Below are 24,225 nucleotides of genomic sequence, written 5' to 3'. Positions count from 1 at the left end.
CATTTTTCAGCTACAATATGTGAAACAATATAAATTGCAATCAAGTAACATAAAAAAAATCAACAATGTGGACGTAAAGCAAATCCATTCTAATAAATAAATGTGAAACACTCTCCGGTAAACAGGAAAGGGTGCAACGTTTCTAACTGCGTTCAGGCACATGCGTTTGCAAAAAGTATCGTACTGCGCATGTGCGGTTCGTCATTTTCCATTTTTATGGCAACTACATGAATTTTTTTTTTTTTTATTAATTATGCACAGTTGCCGAACACTTAATTTATTAAAAAAATTTAAAGGAAAATTTCAATTTGTCAAGCGTTCTGGTCCGGTCCGCGTTTTATCAACACACATTGCTCACACTTGATGTCAGTACTGATAGGCATTACGTTCATACCTGCGAATAGTTTGTAAAAATTTTTTTTTTTAATGAATTGATTATAAATTAACATAATTATATACTCAAAATTGTTTGCAACTGTTATGAATGTATTAACAATACTGTTCACTACAATAGAGGCACACAAATGTAGCATACCTTTAGCAGATGGAATATAATAATTGAAAACAAATTCTAACAACGGGTCTTAAAAATCGTAAAAATTAAATTCTTTGGCCTTGTTGATCTGGCACGTGTGAGGTGGTTTCTAGACGTTTCGTACCCAAACCCGTTCGTACCATACCGTTTCGTAACCACTAGCATACCAGTTCGTAACCAATTAAATAATGTCATACATTACACCTAACATTAATATATTTTTTAAATACACAATTATAATGTTATATTACAAACATATTGTAACATTTAGCAAAAAATGTGTTGTAATAATCACTCAGTATCTTTTATAAGCATTAAATGAGCAATTATGTGCTGTGCATCACTGAAGCATACCTTTTCGTAGCCAAAGAGCAATTATTTTGTCATAAACCCATTTAATATTTGATTGTATTAACCCGAACTGGTATGCCTTTGGGTACGAACTGGTATGCCTTTGGGTACGAACTGGTATGCTTTTGGGTACGAACCGGTATGGTACGAAACGGTATGGTTACGAAACAACCTGATACCATGTGAGGTCATGTGACACGCACCGAATGTTAATTCATCTTTCTCCATTTTAAGTCAATTTCTACGAGTCATGTGGACCTGATATCAGTAATTTTAAGGAATAAACAAAAACGACTTTGTAAAATTAATGGTTTTAGGGCTTTGTAAAGTTTTGTATTTAGATACTTACTTTTCGCAACTTTATTGTTTATAAAAATGTTCCTGAACTGTGAAGAAAAACCTCATAAATGAACGACATGCTGATGACAACAAATCGGATGTTGATTGCGTGAACCGTGCACGAGAAAACAAAGTGAACGGAATTTGAAGCATAACGCAGTTAGGGACGTTGACGATATATTAATTTGTTTTATTATGCATTTTAGTTTTATTTAATAAAAATGATAGATTTCACCTGTAGTAGCAGTTTAATACATCAGAAGGAGGGATTCCCCCCCCCCCCCCCCCCCCCCCCCAAGTTTTTCAGGGTATATATATATATATATATATATATATATATATTATATCAAAATTCTATCTGGTTTAGTGACGGTAAAAGCACAAAAACAATGTACTATTACAGGGCTCGAACGTAACGTTGACATCAAATTGATCAATGGTAATTGCCATCATTGAGATATAAATTGCTGTAGGTTGGGAGCATCACTGACTGCACAAAAGTGCCACCGGTAAAGCTTCTTGATGATGGCAAAATGTTTACACCTGCCAATATATAACATTAGTACATTAAAAATATGTCTACATAGTCTTATTTATTTGCTGCAAAAGTCTTCCTTTTTTTCTATTGCCATGGGGCCGATGATGGGCAGGCATTAAATTGCTATCGGTGGGCCGTTTCACTCACAGCATTTTTTTTTAGTTGCTGAGCCCTGCTTTTATTACAGACAAAATATATACTTCAGGAACATATTATGAAACTAAGTTTGTAAAATGATTGTTTAGTCTGTTAATTGGTCTCTTCTTTGACTGGCTTTCACAAGTGATTATCATTTTGAAAAGTGTGTATTTGGTAGATTAGCATCATTGTTCTGGAATGTCACAGTCAAAATAAGAAATCATGGGTATTGTGCAGACATAATACTAATCACAAGTCTTATTAAATTTACTTGTCTTTGTTTAACCACTCTGAATTTCAGTATCTAGACATACCACAATAGTGATTTCCCTAGAAATTTGGCAAGGCATATACAGAACACTTTTTAGGCATTTTCACCATTTTCGGGACACTTGTATTTCATTAAAAATACACCAAAATTAATTGAAATAAATGTTAATGTAATTTATGTGCTTGCTTTAATAAATAAATGGCAAAAGATATAAAAGGCATATTTTATTAATTAATAATACCTTTTTGGGTGTTTTATAAAGGCAATTTTAGAATTAATTCCTAAAAAAAAGTTTCTTTAATCTCAGGGCAGCATGGTGCTGATTGAGGCAAGATGGTGCTAAACTATTGAGGCATGGTGCCACACCATGCTAAAACAAGCTAGGGAAAACAAAGTGTAGTGGTACTGATAGTGAATGGTTAGTGCTTATACCAGACATTAATGTGTTAACATGAGAAAGATCACAACCCATGACATCAGAGAAAGGCCTTCACTAGATTCTTAAAACATTAATCAAAACTGTTATTCACGGAAACGCGCGCGCGCGCACACACACACACACACACACACAGGGAACATTTTGTTGTCAAAATCATGATTAATTAGCGATATTAAACTACTGTTTAATGTTTCAAAATTGTGTAGAGATCTTTAAAATTTAGATAGCAAATCACGACCTGATACTGAACAAAATGTTCACACACACACATATGCACACACACAATATAATGATTAATGTTATAATAATATAATAAAGTTAAAACTAGTAAAACAATTTTGTTTTGCCAAGTTGTAGTTAAATACCCAAACTTTTTAATTTTTATTTGGAATACTGATATAAATTTAAACTGTATAGTTCATAGTCCATAATTTTATTATAAAGTTAATCTTTAAACATTTTCTTAATATTACAATACACAAATGGGAGCTGAACCATTCATTGCAAAGGTACATGGATGGTTTACTTGTAATTTATTAAACAAAATAATATGTTTTGAGAAAATATTTACATTGAATTTAATATTAATTAAAATTTTAATACTCTGAATGCTATTAGTAATGTTATTGTACATTTTATTTAAAGAAATATCTTGAGATGGAAGATTCTGTTGAGGGAGAAAAGAAAGACTTGCAAGAGAAAATTGAAAGTTTGGAGTCTATTGTCAGAATGCTGGAGCTGAAATCAAAGAACGCTGCTGACCATGGTGAGAAAAACGGCACTTTGAATTGTACCTGTCGTGACCTACTGTCACAGTATTGTCGTAGGCTTAAACAAAATTACTGTTAATCAATGATTCAACATGAAAACATTATTTTGTTTTATTTTGAACTTAATAAAGATTGTTATTTACATATAAATAGATGTTTGTGTAAACATTCCTAATAGTATTCATACCTATATAAAATTAACTTAAGGCACCTTTAACTACATAGAAATACAAAGTACTATTGAATAACACATAATTATTCTTTATATTACTATTATTTGTATGCTGGGGTGGATTAATATTTATTTATTTTATTTATCGTTAAGTTTCTCGTCTGGAAGAGAAAGAAGCAGAAATGAAAAAAGAATACAGCAAATTACATGAAAGATACACAGAGGTAAGTTTAAAAAAAAAATTACCAATTGATTAATTATGTGTATGTGCATTTTGTATAGCGTGGTCCTTACCTGGATTTTTAAAGTTACGGCTCATGGTATTTCTGTATTCTAGTGAAATTTATTTTCTTAATAAATATGAAAAAGAATATTTTGTTTTTAAAATTTTGATTGACAACATTTGCTATCGGCTTAAAATTTAATAGCACCTAGTATTAGACATTACAGAATTGTGTAGTGACCTCTGAAACTTGTGTAGTGATTTGCGACACTATACTGAACCTGGTACAGATAAAATTACCTTTATTAATTGTATATAAATAATCAGGAAAAAAATTCTGTAGAACCAGTTTTTTGGATAATGTTTTGACAATTTGTTACTAATTATAACTTTTTATTAAAATATGTAAAATTTCACCATTCATTGATTCAATTCCTGTTATTTTAGCACTGATTATTATTATAATTTGTTTTTCCCACTTCAGCTTTTTAAGACACACATGGACTATATGGAAAGAACAAAAATCTTAATGGGAACAGATAAACTTTCAGAAATTGGAAGCAATGCACGGACAAGGTAAGATTTGGTGCTTACTTACAAACTTACTTAATCCCCTTTGTGCTGAGAAGCCCATAAGGCTGTAACCAGAGATCGCCACTGCTGCCTGTCTTTTGCCAGCTTCTCCAGCAGCCCCCAGTTTAGACTGTCCTCTTGGATTTCCTTCTCTACTGTCCTCCTCTGTTTCTTTCGGTCTTCCTCTTTTCCTTTTTCCAGGAGGGGTCCATCGGAGTGCCACTCTTGGTAGGGCTGTTTGAGGCATTCTGATAACATGGCCAGTCCATTGCCATCTTCGGCGCATGATCTCTGATACCAATGACTCTGTGGAGGTTTGTTTATGGAGTTTTCATTGGTTATGATATTGGGCCAGAAGATATTCAGAATCCTGCGAAGGCACCGATTGTGAAAGACCTCCAACTTCTGACCGATGGTCTTGGTCATTTTCCAGGATTCTGCTTAATACAGTACAGTGCTTAAGACAGTGCTTTTAAAAAGGCGTATCTTTGTCTTCAAGATTTGGTGTCATCTAGTCTATTGTATAACCTATGTTCTTTTTACAACAAAATTTAGTTGTTTCTTAAGATCAGCAATGAAAAAAGATGAATAAAAATTAAAGCAAAAAACCCTAATACTAATAAAATTAAACAAAGAATATATGTAACCCTCACTCGGTTGAAGTAATGTTAACAGCACTTTGGCGTAGGTTCAGCCATTTTTATTCAAGAGAATAAAAAATACCATAAAGAAAAACCTAAAATACATAAAAACAAAGCATCCTTAACATTTAGTTTGTAACACATATGGATGCAAGACAATATATAAAAAGTACAATTTAATCGTCGCGTGCACACATAAAAAACTACAATTTCCTCACCAGAACATCTTGTTCTGCTTGCACCAAACACAGCACTCGTATATATATATATAAACGAATAAATGACATAAATATATAAACAATTAACGACTTTGCAGTCTGTTAAGATCTACAGTTTAGTTTTCACTTCATGTAGCTCTACATTTGCATCTCGATGTCCCAAGAAAAAGATGGAAGTGCCCAAGGTGTGGTTATTTTTGGCGGGGAAAAAGATAGGATTTTTACCAGCATGCATTGCTACCTGTCATGTGTCAGAGTGTTCAGTCAAGCGTAACTGTCACTAACTTCACGTGCCCTGATCTCACACCCAACTGAATAAAACACAACACAGCTAACCAACTGATAGACAACTGATAAAATAATTATGCAACCTGTCGTGACACTATTAAAAGTGTAACTGAAATAAATGTAGGATATATAAATATTAACAATAGGTATTAATATAATATTCATATGCGGTAGTTATCATTAATTACAAAACTACCCCTGGTTACATATAAATGGGGTACCTATCAACTGTTGTCTTATGATTAACAATATAAAGAGAAAAAACCAAAAAGCCAAGCCTAAAAGTAAGAACAAATGTACTAAAGGCTATTTTTTAGAAAAGAAAGACAATCAAAATGTTTGCTGTTAATTTTTTAACTGATTTTTCTACTTCGTTAGGGAAAGATATGTGTTCAAACCAAAATGTAGAAGATTCATTTCTAACAAAAGAAGTTTTTACTTTACTTGTGTTAACTTTTTAACATAGATTCCTTACATCAACTGATGTTTTGCAATTTTTTTTCAGAGGAGGTATCCAACTGCCATCACTTCGACCAGTCAGCATGTTTGTTCAAGGTTCCCCAAATCAGTCCGACAACAGTCCAATGCCATTTGACTTGATGTCTCCTCATAGCACTCGTGATTCCAATATCAGTCTACGCAGTGAACTCAGTGACCTCGACTCCCCAGCCACGCCGAAAGAGAACCTGTCGCGCCAAACCAGTGACAAGGGGCAGCTCACGGACAATATTAATGTCAGCGAGCAGAGTACAACCACAGCCACAAGTATGAACAAGTATTCTCGTAGACGTATGCCTAGATTAGTTCCATACTGCATCCCTCAAGTGAAACCACAAAAACCCTCTTCATGTCCCATTCCCCACTTCAGCCTCGCTCATTCCACATCTGATGTTTCATACAGGAGTATGATGGGATGACAAACTGTGATCCAGCCATTTTAGTGCTAACTTCTCTTCAAACCTAAATCTATCTCTTGTGCTCTATTGTCTATCCATTTGTCTGTTCTTACTCTTCTCACACTCTTTCTTTCTTTCCCCCCCCCCTCTCTCTCTCTCTCTCTCTCTCTCTCTCTCTCTCTCTCTCTCTCTCTTTTTTCACCACACTGAGCCTTTACCATTTTTTTCAAACAACTTTCAACATTTTACTGGGTTTTTTTATTTGTTTTATTGTTTCTACTCTTCTGTTGCATGTTTCTGTTTCTTACTAATGGTGCAGCATATCGATTTTTATCCATATTGCATTGGAGAAAAATGTATAAAATTATATAAATTATAAACAGCTTCGTAACTGCTTACAATGAATTTTGATACGGCAGACAGTTGATGCACATGCATCATATATGTGAAACTTGGCATTCACTCTAGAAATGAGGATCAATGACATGGCAAAGAACATTATAAAGCTGATTACAGCCGCTGTGACACGGTTTTGTGATCAAAACTGATTACCTATTCATTAAGAAAGTGAACATTATGGATATGTATGCATCATGGCTGTGAAACAAACGAACATGCTTCTGACTATGAAAGTGGTGAACATGTTAACACTATGGAATTGGTGAACATGTTAATGGCTGTGATATTGGCAAACATGTTATCTACCGTGAACATTCTGTTTAATGACTACAGCCACTATGTTCTCTCAGATTTTGAATGTTTACGTTATGATGCCACATTGAAAAAAAAAAAACTGGACTAACGGGCATTAACTATATTATACCAATGCAAAAGTGTTCAATTTGTGCATTTGTATTGATACCTATAAAGTATTAACTGTGACTAAGTGCCTCAAAGCTACAATATTTGCCAGTGTCATGTGATCATCAATCTTCCAGAGTATGTAATATGCAGAAATAGTATACATCATGAATAAATGTTATACACATATTGCTGCACCAGTGATGGTTTGGTTTTCTCCTCAGTTCTTGCAGGTTTATAATAAATAATACATGTTAAAACCAAAACATGTGACAAGTAGTATTTGATGGCAGCTTGATTGCATATTGTAAAAAAAATATTGTTTTGAATTCATATTTAAAGATGGTATTTTGTATAATATCTTGAAACAAATTATTTCAAGTAAATATTTTATTTTAAAGGTTGTGAAAAGTGTTTATAAATAAATGCCATCAGATGTTTTATTTGTCATTTTGGTTTTATGTTGCTTTTCTTTACTAAGTGTTGTGTTGTTTATTTAAGTTTTATGTTATATATATTTGCAATTTTGTGTTTGCATATACTTATTACAGTTGCTTTATATTTATTTGCAATTATGAAATAACAAGTTCATCCATGCTGTTACTGATAGTAATGGACATTGTAAATAAAAACTATGAGGTCAGATTTCTCAGCATATGTCACTGTGTAAAAGCTATTTCTTTTTTTATTAACCATTATATCATTTTACAGTTTTATAGCTGAACTGAATTTTTATAAAGATATATAAGTAGCCGTTATATTAAATTTACTGGTTCAGCATTAAATAAGAAATAGATGACAACAACTAACACCTCTGGGTTATTAAAAAAAATGGTTTTAGTGGTGTATATAATTTTCCCACATTTTAATTGTTTTTGTTTTTACTAATATATTATTGCACACTATGACTAAATCTTTGTAAGAAATTAGTATTAAACTTCTGCCTTATCCATTCAAAATCTTAGTTTTGGTTTTGCACTTAAATACCCCCCCATTTTTAATTGATTGTATTTTGACTAATTAATATATTTTATTACACAAATTGCCCTGACAAAGACTTATGATAAGCCTTGTGAGCATTGTGAGTTTTTGTTTAAAGAGTATTTTGACTGGGATCAAAATTGCGAAGCTGTCTCACGGGACTATGTGTAAAACAACTGGACTAAGTCCTATGATCTTGTGCTGCAATCAGGTTTTGAAGATAGTCATAACAATGGAGTGATCTTCCTTGGTGGTCTAATTAGTGGACTGTTACATCAGAATGTTATGTAACCAATGTATCTGTATCACTTAACACCTGGTATATACCTCTGTGGTGAGCCTATAGTGACACCTAGTTTGTGTACTTATTCAGTGATTAGAAGAACAGACATATACACATGCTTAACCAGTTTGTTTCTGACATGAGCATCTTTATGATTTATCCAAAATCCTCAGTGTATTACAAGCACGTGCATACAGATTAAAAATGGATTTGTCTTCAAATTTTAAGCTTATAATTATATAAATAATCATGTACAGTTAAGTTTTGTAATACTAATATTGGTTAATTAAAGTTTAAAAGATTCTTAAAAATACTTTGAGCAATTCCTTGTTTTGTAACTAATTATTTAAAATTGTCCCCATCATACTTGAGTATCCCTGTTCTGTGCCAGATACTGGTGAAGACAGAGCTTTAACCCAGGATATAAATGCTTGAGCCTTCATAGGTTAAAGACACAGTGGAGTGTTCCTATTCCCAATCCAAACTACAGTCAGTAATTGCATTTTCCCCTGTCTTCAGGTGAACCGTCCAATCATGAAACCATGCGTTCATGATGGACATACCTGTACCTGTAAATAAAACTTAGTAAAACTGAAATCATTATTAATAAATAGCATATTAATTATACCATAAGATCGAAATTCATTATTAAGAAATAGCATATTAAATATACCATTCTTAGCAACCGACAGACAATCCTAAATGTGTCTGGACTCCCATTTGTTTAAGTAACATGTTTAACACTCAATATTAACATTAAATATTCAGCTGGGGTATTAATAACCATTCCTATCTTTGCTGGCTTCTGTTTTGTAATAACGTATGGTGAAGTCTTTTGTTAATCTTTTATCATCAATTTATCAGTAATTTGATCTCCCTCTTGAGAACTAAAGGTGGTAATGCAGATAAGTATGGTAAAGTAATTAGCAATTGATATGAAATTTAAGCTCAAGTGTGAATTATCCCTGCTGGCAGGCTGAGGAGAGTTTGTGTTGTAAATTCCCACTGCTGTGGCAGACATTTTGCCCCTGGTGATACAGTATCAGATGTAGCCCACCAGTTAATTTACTTGTCCATGTTGCTCTCTGTATTAGTGTTAGCAGACCATTGTTACATTATAAATGCCATCTTAGGATGGATATTGCTATAATTGTAGGTGTCAAAAGAATATATTGTTGGTTTCTGTTTAAAACATATTTACCATCAAATCAAATAACATTCAAATCTGCAGTTGACATTAGCCAACATATTTATTATTAAGGATATATACTTTGTTGTGTGCTTGTGAATATCTGAAATACTAAATATCAAAAGAAGAAAAAAAACAACTAAACAACAAGCCACAAATTGTTTATTATCCTAGTTGGTTGCTTCCTATTACATTCTATATATTAAAAAATAGTCTTCAAATGAAAGCTCCTACATTTTTCCATTAGTAGCTAGAGATTTTTTATACTAACAGGACAGCACATACCAGACCTTTGATATACCAGTGTGACTAAACGAATACTTTGTTTTTAATTTTTTAATTTTTGTCACCTGGTATATTCTTTCACACTGAAGTACTTTCTTTCAAGTAGTTTCAGTTTACTTTAGAACTGTCTTAATTGGTTTATTCTAATTGGTGAAAAGCTTCTCTTGATTCCCAACACAGTTGTTTTCTCTTTGAATTAATCTTAGTATAAGTTGGATATTTTATCCTCTGTTAGCTCACACAAGTGATGTTTGGATAGTTGAGAATCATTGTTGTAAATCTATAGATGGCACAATGCCTTTGTGCTTAGGTATTTAATGCTTAGACATTCAACCTTTAAACATTCCCAGAGAGCTCTTAATTGTGATTTAAAACACCTGATACAATGCAATTGAGAGAGATTTCTTGGCAGAGTCTAAAGTTGCATGGTATGTCAACAAGTTCTGAACATATGTTCCACAGATCCAGAAAATCATTTGTTAAGAGAGAACGGATGGGTGTAGTGTTAAAATAGCATGATTCATTTTTGCCTTTTTAATTTACTGATTTGCTAAATAAAGATATAATGAGTTTCTCCATATAATGTTATAACAGTTTATATAAGTAGTTTTGAAACCCTACTTTACACATAGAAGTTTTTATCAATCAGTTTGCTTAATAATAAAATGTACTATTTCTGATTTTGAAAAAGCTATCATCTGTCTGAATTTTCTTAAAATCACCAAATATAAAACATACAGTTGTAAACACATGTATACCACACATGCATATTTCTGTCATTTAACTAACCTTTATGATACATAGTCTAGTCTCTCAGTTAATATAATAGCTGACCTGAGGTGTGGTGGGTCACAGCGTCAATTGCCCTATAAACTCAGGTCCACCCCCCCCCCCCCCCTCCTGACCAGTACCTTGGTACATGTACTGTTGGAATGTGTATATATAAGATCCCTTGCTGCTTTATCAGTAGATCTGATCAGATCATGCCCTATTAAGGGCCCCTATGAGCAACCTAGGGAGACATGTCAACACCATCTAGGTCCACTTAACGAGCTATTCTCGGCATACTAATCTTCCAAAACTATACATAGCTCCCTATTTTCCTTTTTGGCGGACCGTTCAAAATTGTGCCTAATTTCCTTCACAAAAACTGCACGCCCTTTCTCTTTGGTTTAATCCTACAGGACATTCCAAATTCCATAGCACCATACCACCCTCCGCCTGTTACCAGCCCCGGTCGGACTGCTGGTGCTCCCTTGCATCTGCCAGTGCAGGTGGTCCCTTGCACCTGCCAGTGCAGGCGGTCCCTACCCTACCCCTTTCCTATCCTGGACAGAGGAGTCGGCTGAGGCTGGCACCTGTGCCTAGGACAGGCATGCACTACAACAGCTTGATCTGAATGTGCACATTAAACACTCTGACCTGACCTTTATCAGTAAGAGGTAGCCTTTGCAGTAAAAGCAGGTTCTCTCTCTCTCTTGATGAAGTGTTGAAATAACCATATATGTTAAACACCAGATAGCTGTAGTTTAAAAATACGTTGTGGTGACATTAAACAGATATTCCTCTTTTTTTCCCCCTAAGTATGACATTTACACATGTATTCGCTAGAAGTATATATATATATTTTAATTTTTTTAACTGTCACACCATTAGCATACATATTGAAAAAGATTTGTTGGACTACAATGTGTCACCACTGTTTCTACAGTTCATTTCTATGTTCATTAAGTTCTTTGGTCAGGTCAGGCCATAGGGCTTTACGTGCACATTCAGAGCAAGCTGTTGTAGCACACGCCTGTCTTGGGCACAAGAGCCGGCCTCGGCCGGCTCCTCCGTCCAGGACAGGAATTAAGTTCATTACACAGTTGATTTATACTTCAGTGATTAAGATGGTTGTGTATTGCTAACTGGTGTCAGACAATGTGATTTATTTGGGAGATTATTAATAAGCTTGGAGTCAGTGGGAAGCTCTGTGTCTGTGTATTACAGACATGGGATTGAATTGAGCTTACACTTGTCAGTGATATGGGGATATGCAATTTTCTCAGCACTGGAACACTTGTCTGAAACTGAATGACATTATAGGTCATAAGGCTTGTATTACATGTCGTAAAGCATAAGGTTTGTCAGTTGTCTTACATGTGCATACTTACACTGTATAAGATTATTAAATTAACCCATTCAATATTTTTTCCTTTCAACCAGTGCTTTATGGTTGGTATATCAAAAGTAGTGGTAGGTGCTGTCTGTCAGTTGTGCCTCTACAATTGTGTCAACAATAAAACAAATTCTTTTTTTTTTCTTCATATTATTGTAAACTATGTGACTATTACCATATACTGTACACCTAATCAGTTCTGATATTTACATGGACATGACATTTGATTATTGAAAGTATAGACATCTGATTATCTCTTACTCTTAATTAACTGATATCTTCCAATTTTGGTGGCCAGTTGTTTTATTCAAGGGCAATTTCCTCATGAATGGTTGTAAACATAGTCTGTTCCATTTGTTTAGGAAGTTATCTTCTTCTTGGGCAGTTGCCTGACAAGTCTGTTTGAGTTTAACTTGTTTAGGTTTTTAGACATATATGTATATATATTTATTCCCTACACTGATTGCCAACCACTGTTACGGTGCTCAGTTTGTTTGGCTTTGGGATCAGTTTCCTTCTTGGTAAAATTAGTTCACTGCACATTGTGTATTATCTGGTACAATTGTGGTTTAGCTTATTTACAGAGTTCTCGCCTGAGGTGACTGTGTGATGAGTAATGGGATGTGAACACATTGGGTTTTTCTAATAAATTTAAAGACCACTCTAGAATTAAATATTTAAAAAAAAATTCTAGGTTTCCAAGGTATTAAAATTAGTAGCTTTTTATAAATGATCAAACCTGTGTGTTATTAAAACTTTTAAGGAAAATAATTAACATGGTAGACATAGTCTTACCTTGAAGTATAGAACAAATGGTTGTCCTACACATGACCACACAATAATTATGTCTGAAATGGGACTGGGAAATTTAATCTTTGGAATATGAAATTGATTCTGTTACACCTTTCATTGAACAAACATACCTGTGTAGTGATTACCAAATAACAAGAAGATGTTAATTTAGGCTTGATTTGCCTCTTGGGCACAGCATGTTCAGAATCAGAGCGCTCTTTGATCCTGTGGTTATATCTACTGAAGGTCTACATGACAACCCATCCTGTCCTGGACGGAGGAGCCAGCCGAGGCCGGCACCTGTGCCCAGGACAGGCGTGTGCTACAACAGCTTGCTCTGAAAGTGCACGTTAAACAATCATTCCATTCCATTCCATGGCCACCCAGAGCTTGGTCTGTGACACTGCCAGTGTCTGGGCTGTGGCAGATCACACGCAGATCACACGCAGATCACACGCACAGCATGTGCTTAGAATATTGAGATGTACACACATTTGGTAATAACACTGACTTGTAAATTACTTGTGACTGATCACCTTGTTACAGACACTTAGGAAGATGTATAGCAATTAGTAATTACACTATATATGCAAATGGATCTAGCAGTAAAATTGTTTGGCAGAAAGATTATACAAGGTGTGATGATGTTTTTACCATCACCGTAAGCTTTTCTTTTATTTAGTATTTCAAGTGACATTATTTTTGTCTTGTTTGGCAGGTCAGTTGACTGAATGTCTTTGATGTTTTGTATGTATTTCACAAGTACGATTCAAAGCAAATCATGATTAGTGTGGTGCAATTGCATGGTGGTATTTGGAAACAAATTGACAGAGGAGTATAAAATTTTAGACAAAAGGAATTAATATTTTTTTTTAATTTGTATATTTTTTTTCATATCTTGGTATATATGCTGTGAGGGCCATCTTATATAGCAGTCACCTGTATAAAAAGGGAACTAAATATAAATACATTATGTTTAAACTTTGTGAAGCAGCATAAATTGTAAAACCAAGACCATGAAAGTACTACTATTAACTAAATCAGTAGTCAGTTTTTTGCTAGTCTTGTTGTGACGTCGTTTGCTGTTAAAAAGGTTACAAAAGCATAACATCCATCTTTAAATCTGCCAAGGAGTATGGGTATGTGACTTATCTATAGATCTTCTTCCATTTATTAAATTGTGTGTGCAAAAATATAGTATTTATTGTTCAGCAAATTAAAGAAATTAATGGGGTTTTTGACACCTCAGTACATTTTTAACTATGGTCATCTGGAATGTAACATATTGTTATTGCTTGCTTGAGGTGCTTGCATCGTAGAATCGAACCACCTCAGTGGATCCATTTAACCGATTGTTTTTTTCTCGTTCCAACCAGTGCACCACAACTGGTCAAAGGCCGTGGTATGTATTTTCCTGTCTGTGGGGAAAGTGCATATAAAAGATCCCATTAAGACTGCATTAAGACAAATGTACCGGGTTTCCTCTGATGACGAGTCAGAAATACCAAATGTTTGACATCCAGTAGCCGATGATTAATTAATCAATGTGCTCTAGTGGTGTCGTTAAACAAAACAATCTTCTTTCTCTTGACCAAGTGTCTAAACAACCTCACATTAGACATCAAATAGCTGTACTGGTAGTTTAAAATGTGCCGAGATGACATTAAACAATTTTGTTTTTTCTTTGATATACCAGTTGTAAAATATTGGTTTGAATGGAAAGAAATTCAATGTGTCCATTGAATGGGTCAATGCCATGACCGATTCTGATTATCTTATGCTAGGTTCAGACTCCCAACTGTCACGACAAAGTTGGTCAACTGGCTGATTTCTCAACTTCTATGACTGTTCATTTGCTAGACTGAGCACTCTTACAACTCTGTTTTTGTCATATAGAACTTGTATGACCAATTAGTTGTTAATCTGAGCACCATCGAGTTGACCAACTTTGTCGTGACAGTTGACAATCTGACCATAGCATAAGACAAGCGTTCTACCACTAACCTACAGTCTGTCCCAAATTCAATTAGTATTCTTTATCTACTGTACGAATATAATAGCAATAGATGAACTTGTTATTGTAATTAATATTCTGTTATATATTATAAATTTAGTTTTGCAGCAAAAGTAGTATTTACTGGTTTTTGTAATCTGAATGAATTTATTTACCACGAAGATGAAATCAAGAGTATTTTCTAAAATGATTTAACACTCCAATTGTATTTGTCATGCCAAAGAAGTACAGCATAAAATTTGCATGAAGCTTTGATCTGTTGTATAATTTTGTCACTGCACGACTTTGACTTTGTAACAAACAGTAAAAAAATTAGTCACCGAGTATTCTGAGGTGTGACAAGTATTTAGTTGTCGTTTTGTTGTTTATAATGTAGATTTTCTTTTAATTACTGTTTTGTTTTTTTTGGTTTTGTTTCTGTTTTGTTATTGTTGTTGCTGCTTATTTGTCAGAACATTCAGAAAAGCCTCCATCTAACACACAAGAAGCCTTGCCCATTGATGATGTCCAAATGCGAGTTCATCCGACTATTGAACCCACACATACCCAACAGACTGAGCCACAAATAGTGCAAAATGACTCCTCACATGTTATACTAAAAAGAGATACTGCGGTGCCAAATACTCAAACTGTGGAACATGATACTCAGGACAAAAGTTCAGATGACAAATATCTCCAGCGTTTAAGTTCTGATGATGGCTTTGAAGAAGACCATCTTCATTTAGGTTTTGGTGAGTTAACTGACAGCCAGGTGTGCATTGCTTGCTCAAATGGTGGCTAGACTGTTGCTTGTTTCTATGACTATTTGTGCCATTTTATTTCATATATCAAGAAATAATAACGAAAAGAAAATGTTCATACGGTTCTTCTCTCAACCTTCCCCAAACAACCTCATTTATAATAAAATACTATGTTTACTTACAATTCTTGATTTCTTATTAAATAGTTTCTCCATTAAATAATTTGTTTTCTGTGAAGTTGTTATTAAATTTGGATTGCACTTTTCATTTAAAGGCAAGCGTTATGATACATTTTGCATTTTTACCCAATTTTGTACCAATAGCACATCAGATGAACTGGTAAAATTGATTTATCGTAGTTTAAAGAATATGCCTTATTTATGTACTTAGACTTTTCAAATATTTGAAATAAAATGGCAGAAATTGAACTTTTTTGTTGCTGTAAAAACTCTTTAAATATTGTTAACATTTGTACGCACTTTCTTTTTTGCAATCATGGATAACATTGCTGTTGGTAAGTTGTTGCTGTTTTAGTGGTTTTAAAAGGTAGAACTTTATAACACTCATGGGGCCATGGTAACTTTCCTTTAATGCATGAAAAGGGATTATTATTATTTTTTTTTTTTAACTACTTGCACAATGTGGACTGAATGGTTGGGTCGAACAACCCAATCATGAATGGGTCAAATACTTTCTCGAGCACCGAGGGGGTTTGAGCCAATGGGATTCAACTATATAATTATAACTAAATTTTGTAGATTATATGAATTGAAAAATGACAGTATGCTAATGTTTTTAATCTTATTTCTCAAATTGTTATCCTATTTGTCTAAAGTTGTTATGAATTCACAATAACAGTAAATACAATTGGAAGTCTTATAATAGGTACTTTTTAAATCTTTATAGTACCACTTACATGCAGTTTGAACACTTGTATAAAAAATTTGATTTCTGGTTATTACAGGTTTACATCATACTTTACAATCAATAGTGGCCAGTACACCAGAACTTGATGATGATTCGTATGAGAGTCAGCTGTCTAACTCTAATAATGCAAGAATGTCCAGGTGTGTATGCTACTTAGTTTCATATTTCAGTCCTACAAAATACAACAAAAATGAAAGTTTTCCAGATTTATATTTAGACAGCTAATTTTATTTCAGCATTTTTAATCAGCTTTACAGTGTTTCCCGTTTTTTTGCTGTTTGTCCAAAAAAATTCATATTCTTTGTCCAAAACTTACAGTATATTTCGTCTGATATTTATTGACTATCGGAAAGAAGATTATGACTTCCTCGATCTTTTTGTGGGATTGCAGAATAAAAATAATTAAAGGTTAATGACATGGAATATCAGGGAATTCCACCTGATGTCTCCCAGGGTAACCTCATTCTTATCTTTCAGGCTAAATCCAATATTTTCTATAGCCATTACCTGTCCTCAAACAAGGGCACTTCCCCCCCCCACGCAAGTGGTCTGGTCCGAACATCCCAACAGCCAATGGGATGGCCTAAATTCTTCTACTGCATACTGCTCTCTAGTTCCGGTCACATGACTGTAACTTCCTTCTTTTTCTCTTCGCTAAAGGGTCTGGACGTCCTTTTGCTTGGCTCTGTTTGGAGTCAACTTTTATAAGACCTTTGGTTTTGTATTCGTGTTTGAGTGAAATGTTTTTCACCTTCGTTTTCGTTAGCTTTCGTATGTTTTTTTTTTCCGCGTATTTCGCTTGACTTTCCAAGCGTTAAATTACATGAAATGTTGTTTATATTGCCAGTTGTTGTGTCGGACGCCATTTGCAAAATGGCGTCTGTGTTGACTGGCTTTGTGTTTGGGTGAAATGTTTTTCACCTTAATTTTCGTTAGCTTTCGTATGTCTTTCGCGTATTTCGCTTGACTTGCCAAGTGTTAATTATATGAAATGTTGTTATATCGCCGGTTGTCGTGTCGGACGCCATTTGCAAAATGGCGTCTTTGTTGACCGGCTTTGTGTTTGTGTCATGAATTCTTTTTCTTTCTCTTTCACAGATTGAAAACTTATTATCATGTCGGATGTTAATGTTCAGCGACAGGTACGAGCGTGTTTACGCTGTAAGAAGTTCACTGCAGGCGGCGACCCTCATGATTTATGTCCGGGTTGCCGTGTTCCGTGTAGCCTCTCTTCGAGATGCGACCTGTGTTCGGGCCTGTCTACTGTCGAGTTCGCAGCTTACTTGAAGGTGGTGTCGGCGAGAGCCAAGAAAGTGGAATCTTCGCCGTCAATTGCGGACTCCGTAGCAGAAGTATTATGTTCGATGCTACCCACTATGCTGAAAGAGACTATGGCATCGATGGCGACCTTACCAGAACCGGCGGGTTTGGGGTTAGGTCCGGTTCCAGTCCCCTCTTCGGGGGGTGCGGCTCCAGGATGCAAGACTTCAGATGACAGGCCTGCAGCCCTCTGACAAGCCGACTCAATCAGTTAGACGTTCCACGGCCTCCAAGGATCAGCGATCTTCAGCGGGGAAGTCATCTTCGGCGCAGCGGAGCCGGGACCGTAGCCGTTCCCCATGACCTGCACGGCTCCCTACGGGTTCCGTGGATCGGCAGCGCAGACCTTATATTGAGGCTTCCGAGGGTTCTCGACGGGACCGTCCACGGTCCTGTTCACCAGTGGCTTCTGTTTCGGCGGATCGATTAGCCTGTGCTCGAGTGCTTTGAGACTTTGGAGATGCAGCGCCTACAGCGGTTTCCATCCTTGATGAGCCTGACTCTCCTGACCATATGACTATGAGGGATTGCTTGGCGGCCGTCTATGACATGTTGCCGTCCTTGCCACATCCACCAACGCCGTCCAAGAAGGGACCGACACCGATGATAGCGACTGATGTCCCTCCGGAAGATGTGGTGATCCGTTCCTTGGCAGCCGGTACACTCGTATCCGAGGTGGCGACAAATTTAGACCGCACCTTTAAAGACACAGCGTCCTTCGTCGCCTTCCCATCTTGGAATCACCGTATGTATCCGGTGTTTGACATGCCCTTTACAGATGGAGCTCCGTCTTTGGATGAAGATGTTCACCGTCTTGGGAAGTCAACCGTGGATTTGACGGACAAACAAGTACAAGCCATGGATACTGCCCAGAGACGTTGCTTGTTTGTGTTATCTTACTTGGACGTTTTCCTTGCTGCGATGGCCACCCAGGCAAAAGATGCACGGTGCTACGCGCTGTTTTAGCAATCGGCGCAGATGCTAGCTTTCCTGACGTCTTCGGTGACTTCGATGTCCTCGATGTTGATGCAATACCGTCGCCAGGCTTATCTGAAAAAGTCCACTTTGGATTTCCAGCATAAGAAGGAGCTGTTAGCTCAACCGTGGTCCGCAACGAAGCTGTTTGCAGGCAAGGTTTCTGATGTGGTGAAGGCCAGTGATAAGGACCAACAGTCGACAGCAACTGTCAAAGCGTTGCAACTTATTTCGACGTTGGAATCCACGAAGCGAAAGTCTACATTCACTCCACAACCACCATCTAAGCGCTGGAGAGGTTCCTTTCGAGGTCAACCTTCTCGGCGGTTTCCGGTCAGACGACCATCCGGTCCTCCAGCTCGGACCCAGGGGAAGCCTGGTCGACGTTGACGCCAGCCAACAGATCGTGGACTGCTCAGATTGCTTCAACCTACGCCCGCCCCTGATTTTGAACCAGAACGATTCGGTTTTGACGCTTCCGGTGTGCACCACACCGGTCGGAAGATCCATGGTCGGAAGTCGACTTCGCCGTTATTGGCGAAACTGGCAGACACTTTGCCAAGATCCGTTTGTCATGTCGATCTTGAAGACAGGGTATCGTCTGCAATTGTCTGCCATCCCTGCATTGACCACTTCACCTCGAGAACTGCGGCATTCCGTCGCGCAAGTCAAGGTTCTACAGGAGTCCGTCAACAAACTGGTGGTGAAGGGAGCCGTTCGCAGCATTTCGGAAGCACACTTAACACCCGGCTTTTACTCGGACATCTTTCTCGTACCGAAGAAAGATTCTCTGGAGCTGCGAATGATCCACAACTTGGCGGTTTTCAACGACCACTACCTGTCTCCTCCGACCTTCAAGATGTTAACGTTGCGAGATGTCATAGCCGTGATCAGACCGGGGGATTGGCTTGCCTCGCTAGATCTCAAGGACGCCTACCTACACGTTCCGATGCATGCCGATTTTCATCACTACCTGCGGTTCGTGCTACAGGGTCGGCATTACGAATGGACAGTCCTGCCCTTTGGGATATCCATAGCGCCATGGCTGTTCACCAGAATCACGACTCTGATGTCACGCTTCCTGCATTGCAGAGGTATATCCTTTTACCCGTACCTCGACGATTGCCTGATGAAGTGTCACAGCAAGACAGGGCTGACTGCACATGTTGCCTTCATCATGGACTTTCTCAAGCATCTGGGTTGGATTATCAACATCGAGAAATCTCGACTGGCTCCTACGCAGTCTCTACAGTTCATAGGCGCTTGGCTTCGACCCGACCTGGGCCTCGTTCAAGTTCCTTTAGACCGTTGGGAGAAGATCCAGACCATGATTGCCATAGCCCTCACCGCTCCAATGACCTTCCGCGGTTGGCAGAGTCTCCATCTGGAAGCGTTTCGATGGGTGTGCGACAGACTTTGGACACCAAACATCGATCTTTTCGCCACACGATTCAACCATCAGCTGAGGGTTTACGTGTCTCCGGTGCCGGATCCCGAAGATCTGGATCTCGACGCATTGGCCATCAGCTGGGAACAGATGGACGCTTACGCTTTTCCTCCACCAATCCTCCTTCCAAGGGTGCTGTAGAGGTTTCAGCTGTACCATTGTCGCCTGTTACTCATTGCTCCGATGTGGCCATCCAGGATGTGGTATCCAGATCTAATACGTCTTGTCGATACACATCCTTTACCGCTGCCAGACTGGGATCATCTGTTGCTGCATCCCACGTCAAGACTATACCATCCACGTCTGCAGTTGTTCCAACTGCACGCGTGGACTTTATCTCCAAGAGTTTGAGGAAGAAAGGTTTTTCTTCACAGTCTACGGCGGCCATTTTGAAAGCGCACAGATCATCTACTACTGCGGTTTACAAACGTCAGATGGCTTTGCTTTCACCGATGGTGTGTCCGGCAAAAACCCAAACCTCAGACGATCCAGATACCTCGTCTTGCTGATTTTTTGCTGTATCTGCGGACCACTTTACGATTGAAGGGGTCTACCATCGCTGGGTACGTTTCGGTCATCGCTACTGTTCGTGATGTCACTACTGGAACGAAGTTATTGGGTATTCCTGAGATCCATAAGATGATCAAAGGGTTTCGCCTTGAAGATCAAGTACACTGGTTTCGGCCACCAAGATGGGACCTGAATCTGGTGTTACGAGCGTTATCGACCGCACCTTATGAGCCGATCGAGTCCTCTTCCCTGCAAGATTTGACGCGGAAGACGGTGTTTTTACTCGGTTTCGCCACGGCTGCCCGTGTCTCAGAACTTCATGCTCTTGATGTAGACTTGGTACGTTTTCACCGAGATCGGCGTGCAGTCAACTTGGGGTTACTCATGAACTTTGTTGCAAAGAATCAGTTACCAGACCAAGCGCCTCGCTCGTATGTTGTGCAGGCCCTCTCCTCTATCGTTGGTCCGGCGGTCGTTGAGGACTTGGCGTTGTGCCCTGTTAGAGCCCTGCACCAGTACATCGAGAGGACCAGATCTTTTCGACAACATCGCAAAAGACTTTTCCTCTCCTGTAACCAGAGTCGGTTGAGGGATATTACCAAGAACACGGTGGCCACCTGGATCCGGTCTTCTATCCTGACTGCCTATCAGAAGGAGGGTTTACCTGCTCCGTCTGCTTCCAATCCTCATGAACTCCGTGCCTTGGCTGCCACGATGTCCCTGCACTGTAACACATCCATTCAGCACATCATCACTGGCTGTTTCTGGGCTACGGACTCCATCTTCGCCAACTATTATCTGAGGGATGTCTCCACAGAAGACGTTGAGGGGTTCCATCATCTGGGTCCGGTTGTTGCTGCACAGACTCTGTTGAATACAAGCCGTCCTCGTCGCCGTTGATGTCTGTCTGATTCTGGGCTGCATACCGAGATGTCCACCGAATCGACAGGTGAGGATTGCTTAGACTTTTGTTCTTTTGCACAGTTCACACACTGGTGCCGGAACTTTTGTCTCGATAACCTTTACCCTGCACTGCATGTGGTTATTTGTTGTCGTTATTGAACTAACAGTTCTTTGGTGTACTAGACAGAAAACACTCGGGGGGCTTGTTCTGTTCAATGTTCTGACGGATGCACCTCATTAGGTTGTCGCTTGTTATTGAAACAAATAACACTTCAATACGTGAGGGTTACCTAACACCTGCATCCCTGGTGGCTACGACTTCCCACCTGTCAGAACCAGCATGAGATGTGGCAGCCGCCTCCTGGTCCTTGTTCTGGGAGCCGTACCTGCCACTGCTGACGGATGCCACCATTCTGGTTGTTGTTACTAACATCACCTGCATTGGTCTGTGACGGGCATCCCTAGGAGGAGGGCTTACCAAGGTTGGCCTTATTCTTCCACTAGTCAGCCTCTTTCCGGTTGGGGAGTTATCACAAGCATCTACGGATCTCGGCACCCACCACCATCTGTTGAATGCTGCCCTTGTTTGAGGACAGGTAATGGCTATAGAAATGGAGAAAACTTGGAGTGTTTTCTCTTTTATAGATACATTACCTGTCCTCAAGATTTCATCCCGCCCGGGCCTCCCCGCTTCCTGTTCTCCGTGCGATGAGCTCAGGGAAAAAGAAGGAAGTTACAGTCATGTGACCGGAACTAGAGAGCAGTATGCAGTAGAAGAATTTAGGCCATCCCATTGGCTGTTGGGATGTTCGGACCAGACCACTTGCGTGGGGGGGAGGTGCCCTTGTTTGAGGACAGGTAATGTATCTATAAAAGAGAAAACACTCCAAGTTTTCTCCATTTGTGTTATTAACTTGTTAATCTCTTTCTAGTCCTATAATATATATGTGCATTTGTTGTACATTTTTAACTTTGGAGATTCAGTTAGCTGTGTTTCTTTGTACTAGTTAAGATCTTTTATTAATAATAATATGATCATTCTGTGCTAAATGCACTCGCTTGATGCGCGGTTGGTTTAGGATCGATCCCCGTTGGTGGCTATTTCTCGTCCCAGCCAGTGCTCCACAACTGGTGTAACAAAGGCCGTGGTATGTACTATCCTCTCTGTGGGATGGTGCATATAAAAGATCCCTTGCTGCTAATTGAAAAGAGTAGCCCATGAAGTGGCAACAGCGGGTTTCCTCTCAGTATCTGTGTGGTCCTTAACCATATGTCTAATGCCATATAACTGTAAATAAAATGTGTTGATTGTGTCGTTAAATAAAACATTTCCTTCCTTCCTTCCTATTTATTTGAATATGTAAAACATTGCAAGGGTTTCTACCAGAGTGTACAAAGGGTAAAATTACATACCCTAAAATCTTGGAAATTAATGAATACATTTCTATAATTTATAGAAAGATTATAGTAAAAGAACTGCTGTTTAACATTTGTCAAAGTAAAGTACATGAAATACAGTGTCCAATTTTAAAAGATTTCGAACCCATAACCACCTAGTAGAGTGTCTAGTTTTTATTACGTATCCTCAAATTATTTTCTTGTAGGAAGCCTACATTGCAATGTTAATGATAACTATATAATATGTATTATACTTCTGCTTTCAGTTGGAAATTGTGTATCAGTATTTTTCTGGGCCAATAAAATACATTCATTTTGTTTTTAAAACAATGAAGCAACCAAAACCAAAATAAGCTTTTAAATTATTTTACCAATATTTGCAGGCGAAATGACAACTCTATATTTGACGAGTTATCCACACAAGGTGCTGACATGTCAGGGGACTTTGGTGCTGATGTTACAGGTAAGTGGTGTTTGACAGTTACCTATTCACTGGTGCTCTTTGTTCCTCTCATTAAACGTGTATGTTAGTCTGTACAGCCGCGTAACAAACATAACGAAGCACGCTTATTAACATAAAACATTTTAGTATCCACTTGTGCCATTTAATTCATTAATGTCAGCAAATATTAAAGTAAGAAATTAAATCTACTATATTGTGGATATTTTAGTTTAAGATTGATAGGTGTAAATCTGCTTAAGACAAAATTTTTAAAAGAATATTTGCTGTACGGTAACTCAGTTGATTCATAAATATTGCTATGACTTAATTTTTTTCCTGCTGAATTTTAAATTTTGTTATTACTTTGTTTAATACATCTGCTACAACGTTTTTTAGTTTTGAAAGCAAAAAATAAAATGTCCAATTACCTTTAAAAGCAAAGCAATAATCCGCATGGCATATAGATTCAGTTATTAACTCAGTGTACCGTTTTATGAGATAATCAAAGTTAGTAATAACTTTTGCCTACATGACTTCAGGACGAGGTGTAAACCCAGGTGAATTTGCGTCTACAGGCAAGTATCTCGGGAAGGGCAGATAAATATACATGTTTAGTGCATTTTGTGTGTCTTGTACCGACCATTTCAGACTGTTATGTTTAACTG

General features: G+C 37.7%; 1 protein-coding gene across 10 annotated transcripts in view; it reads left to right on the top strand.

Moving 5' to 3' along the window:
- Positions 1-24,225, top strand: part of LOC121373962 (C-Jun-amino-terminal kinase-interacting protein 4-like) — a 109,541-nt gene that overhangs the window by 1,169 nt on the left and 84,147 nt on the right. For 7 of the 10 annotated variants that reach the window (XM_041500816.1, XM_041500813.1, XM_041500817.1 and 4 more), the window contains exons 2-8: positions 3,257-3,377; positions 3,707-3,777; positions 4,261-4,352; positions 6,002-6,261; positions 15,351-15,629; positions 16,603-16,705; positions 23,502-23,581. In XM_041500816.1, the coding sequence (XP_041356750.1) occupies positions 3,257-3,377; positions 3,707-3,777; positions 4,261-4,352; positions 6,002-6,261; positions 15,351-15,629; positions 16,603-16,705; positions 23,502-23,581 (1,006 nt within the window). Of the gene's footprint in view, positions 1-3,256; positions 3,378-3,706; positions 3,778-4,260; positions 4,353-6,001; positions 6,262-15,350; positions 15,630-16,602; positions 16,706-23,501; positions 23,582-24,099; positions 24,136-24,225 lie in introns of all 10 variants that reach the window. The other 3 variants (XM_041500812.1, XM_041500819.1, XM_041500818.1) reach the window with 3 other exon arrangements.

The sequence above is a fragment of the Gigantopelta aegis genome, chromosome 6 (genome assembly GCF_016097555.1).
Source record: "Gigantopelta aegis isolate Gae_Host chromosome 6, Gae_host_genome, whole genome shotgun sequence".
NCBI classification, from domain to species: domain Eukaryota; kingdom Metazoa; phylum Mollusca; class Gastropoda; order Neomphalida; family Peltospiridae; genus Gigantopelta; species Gigantopelta aegis.
Note: the sequence above shows the minus strand (reverse complement) of the source record. Positions and strands in the feature narration are given on the sequence as shown.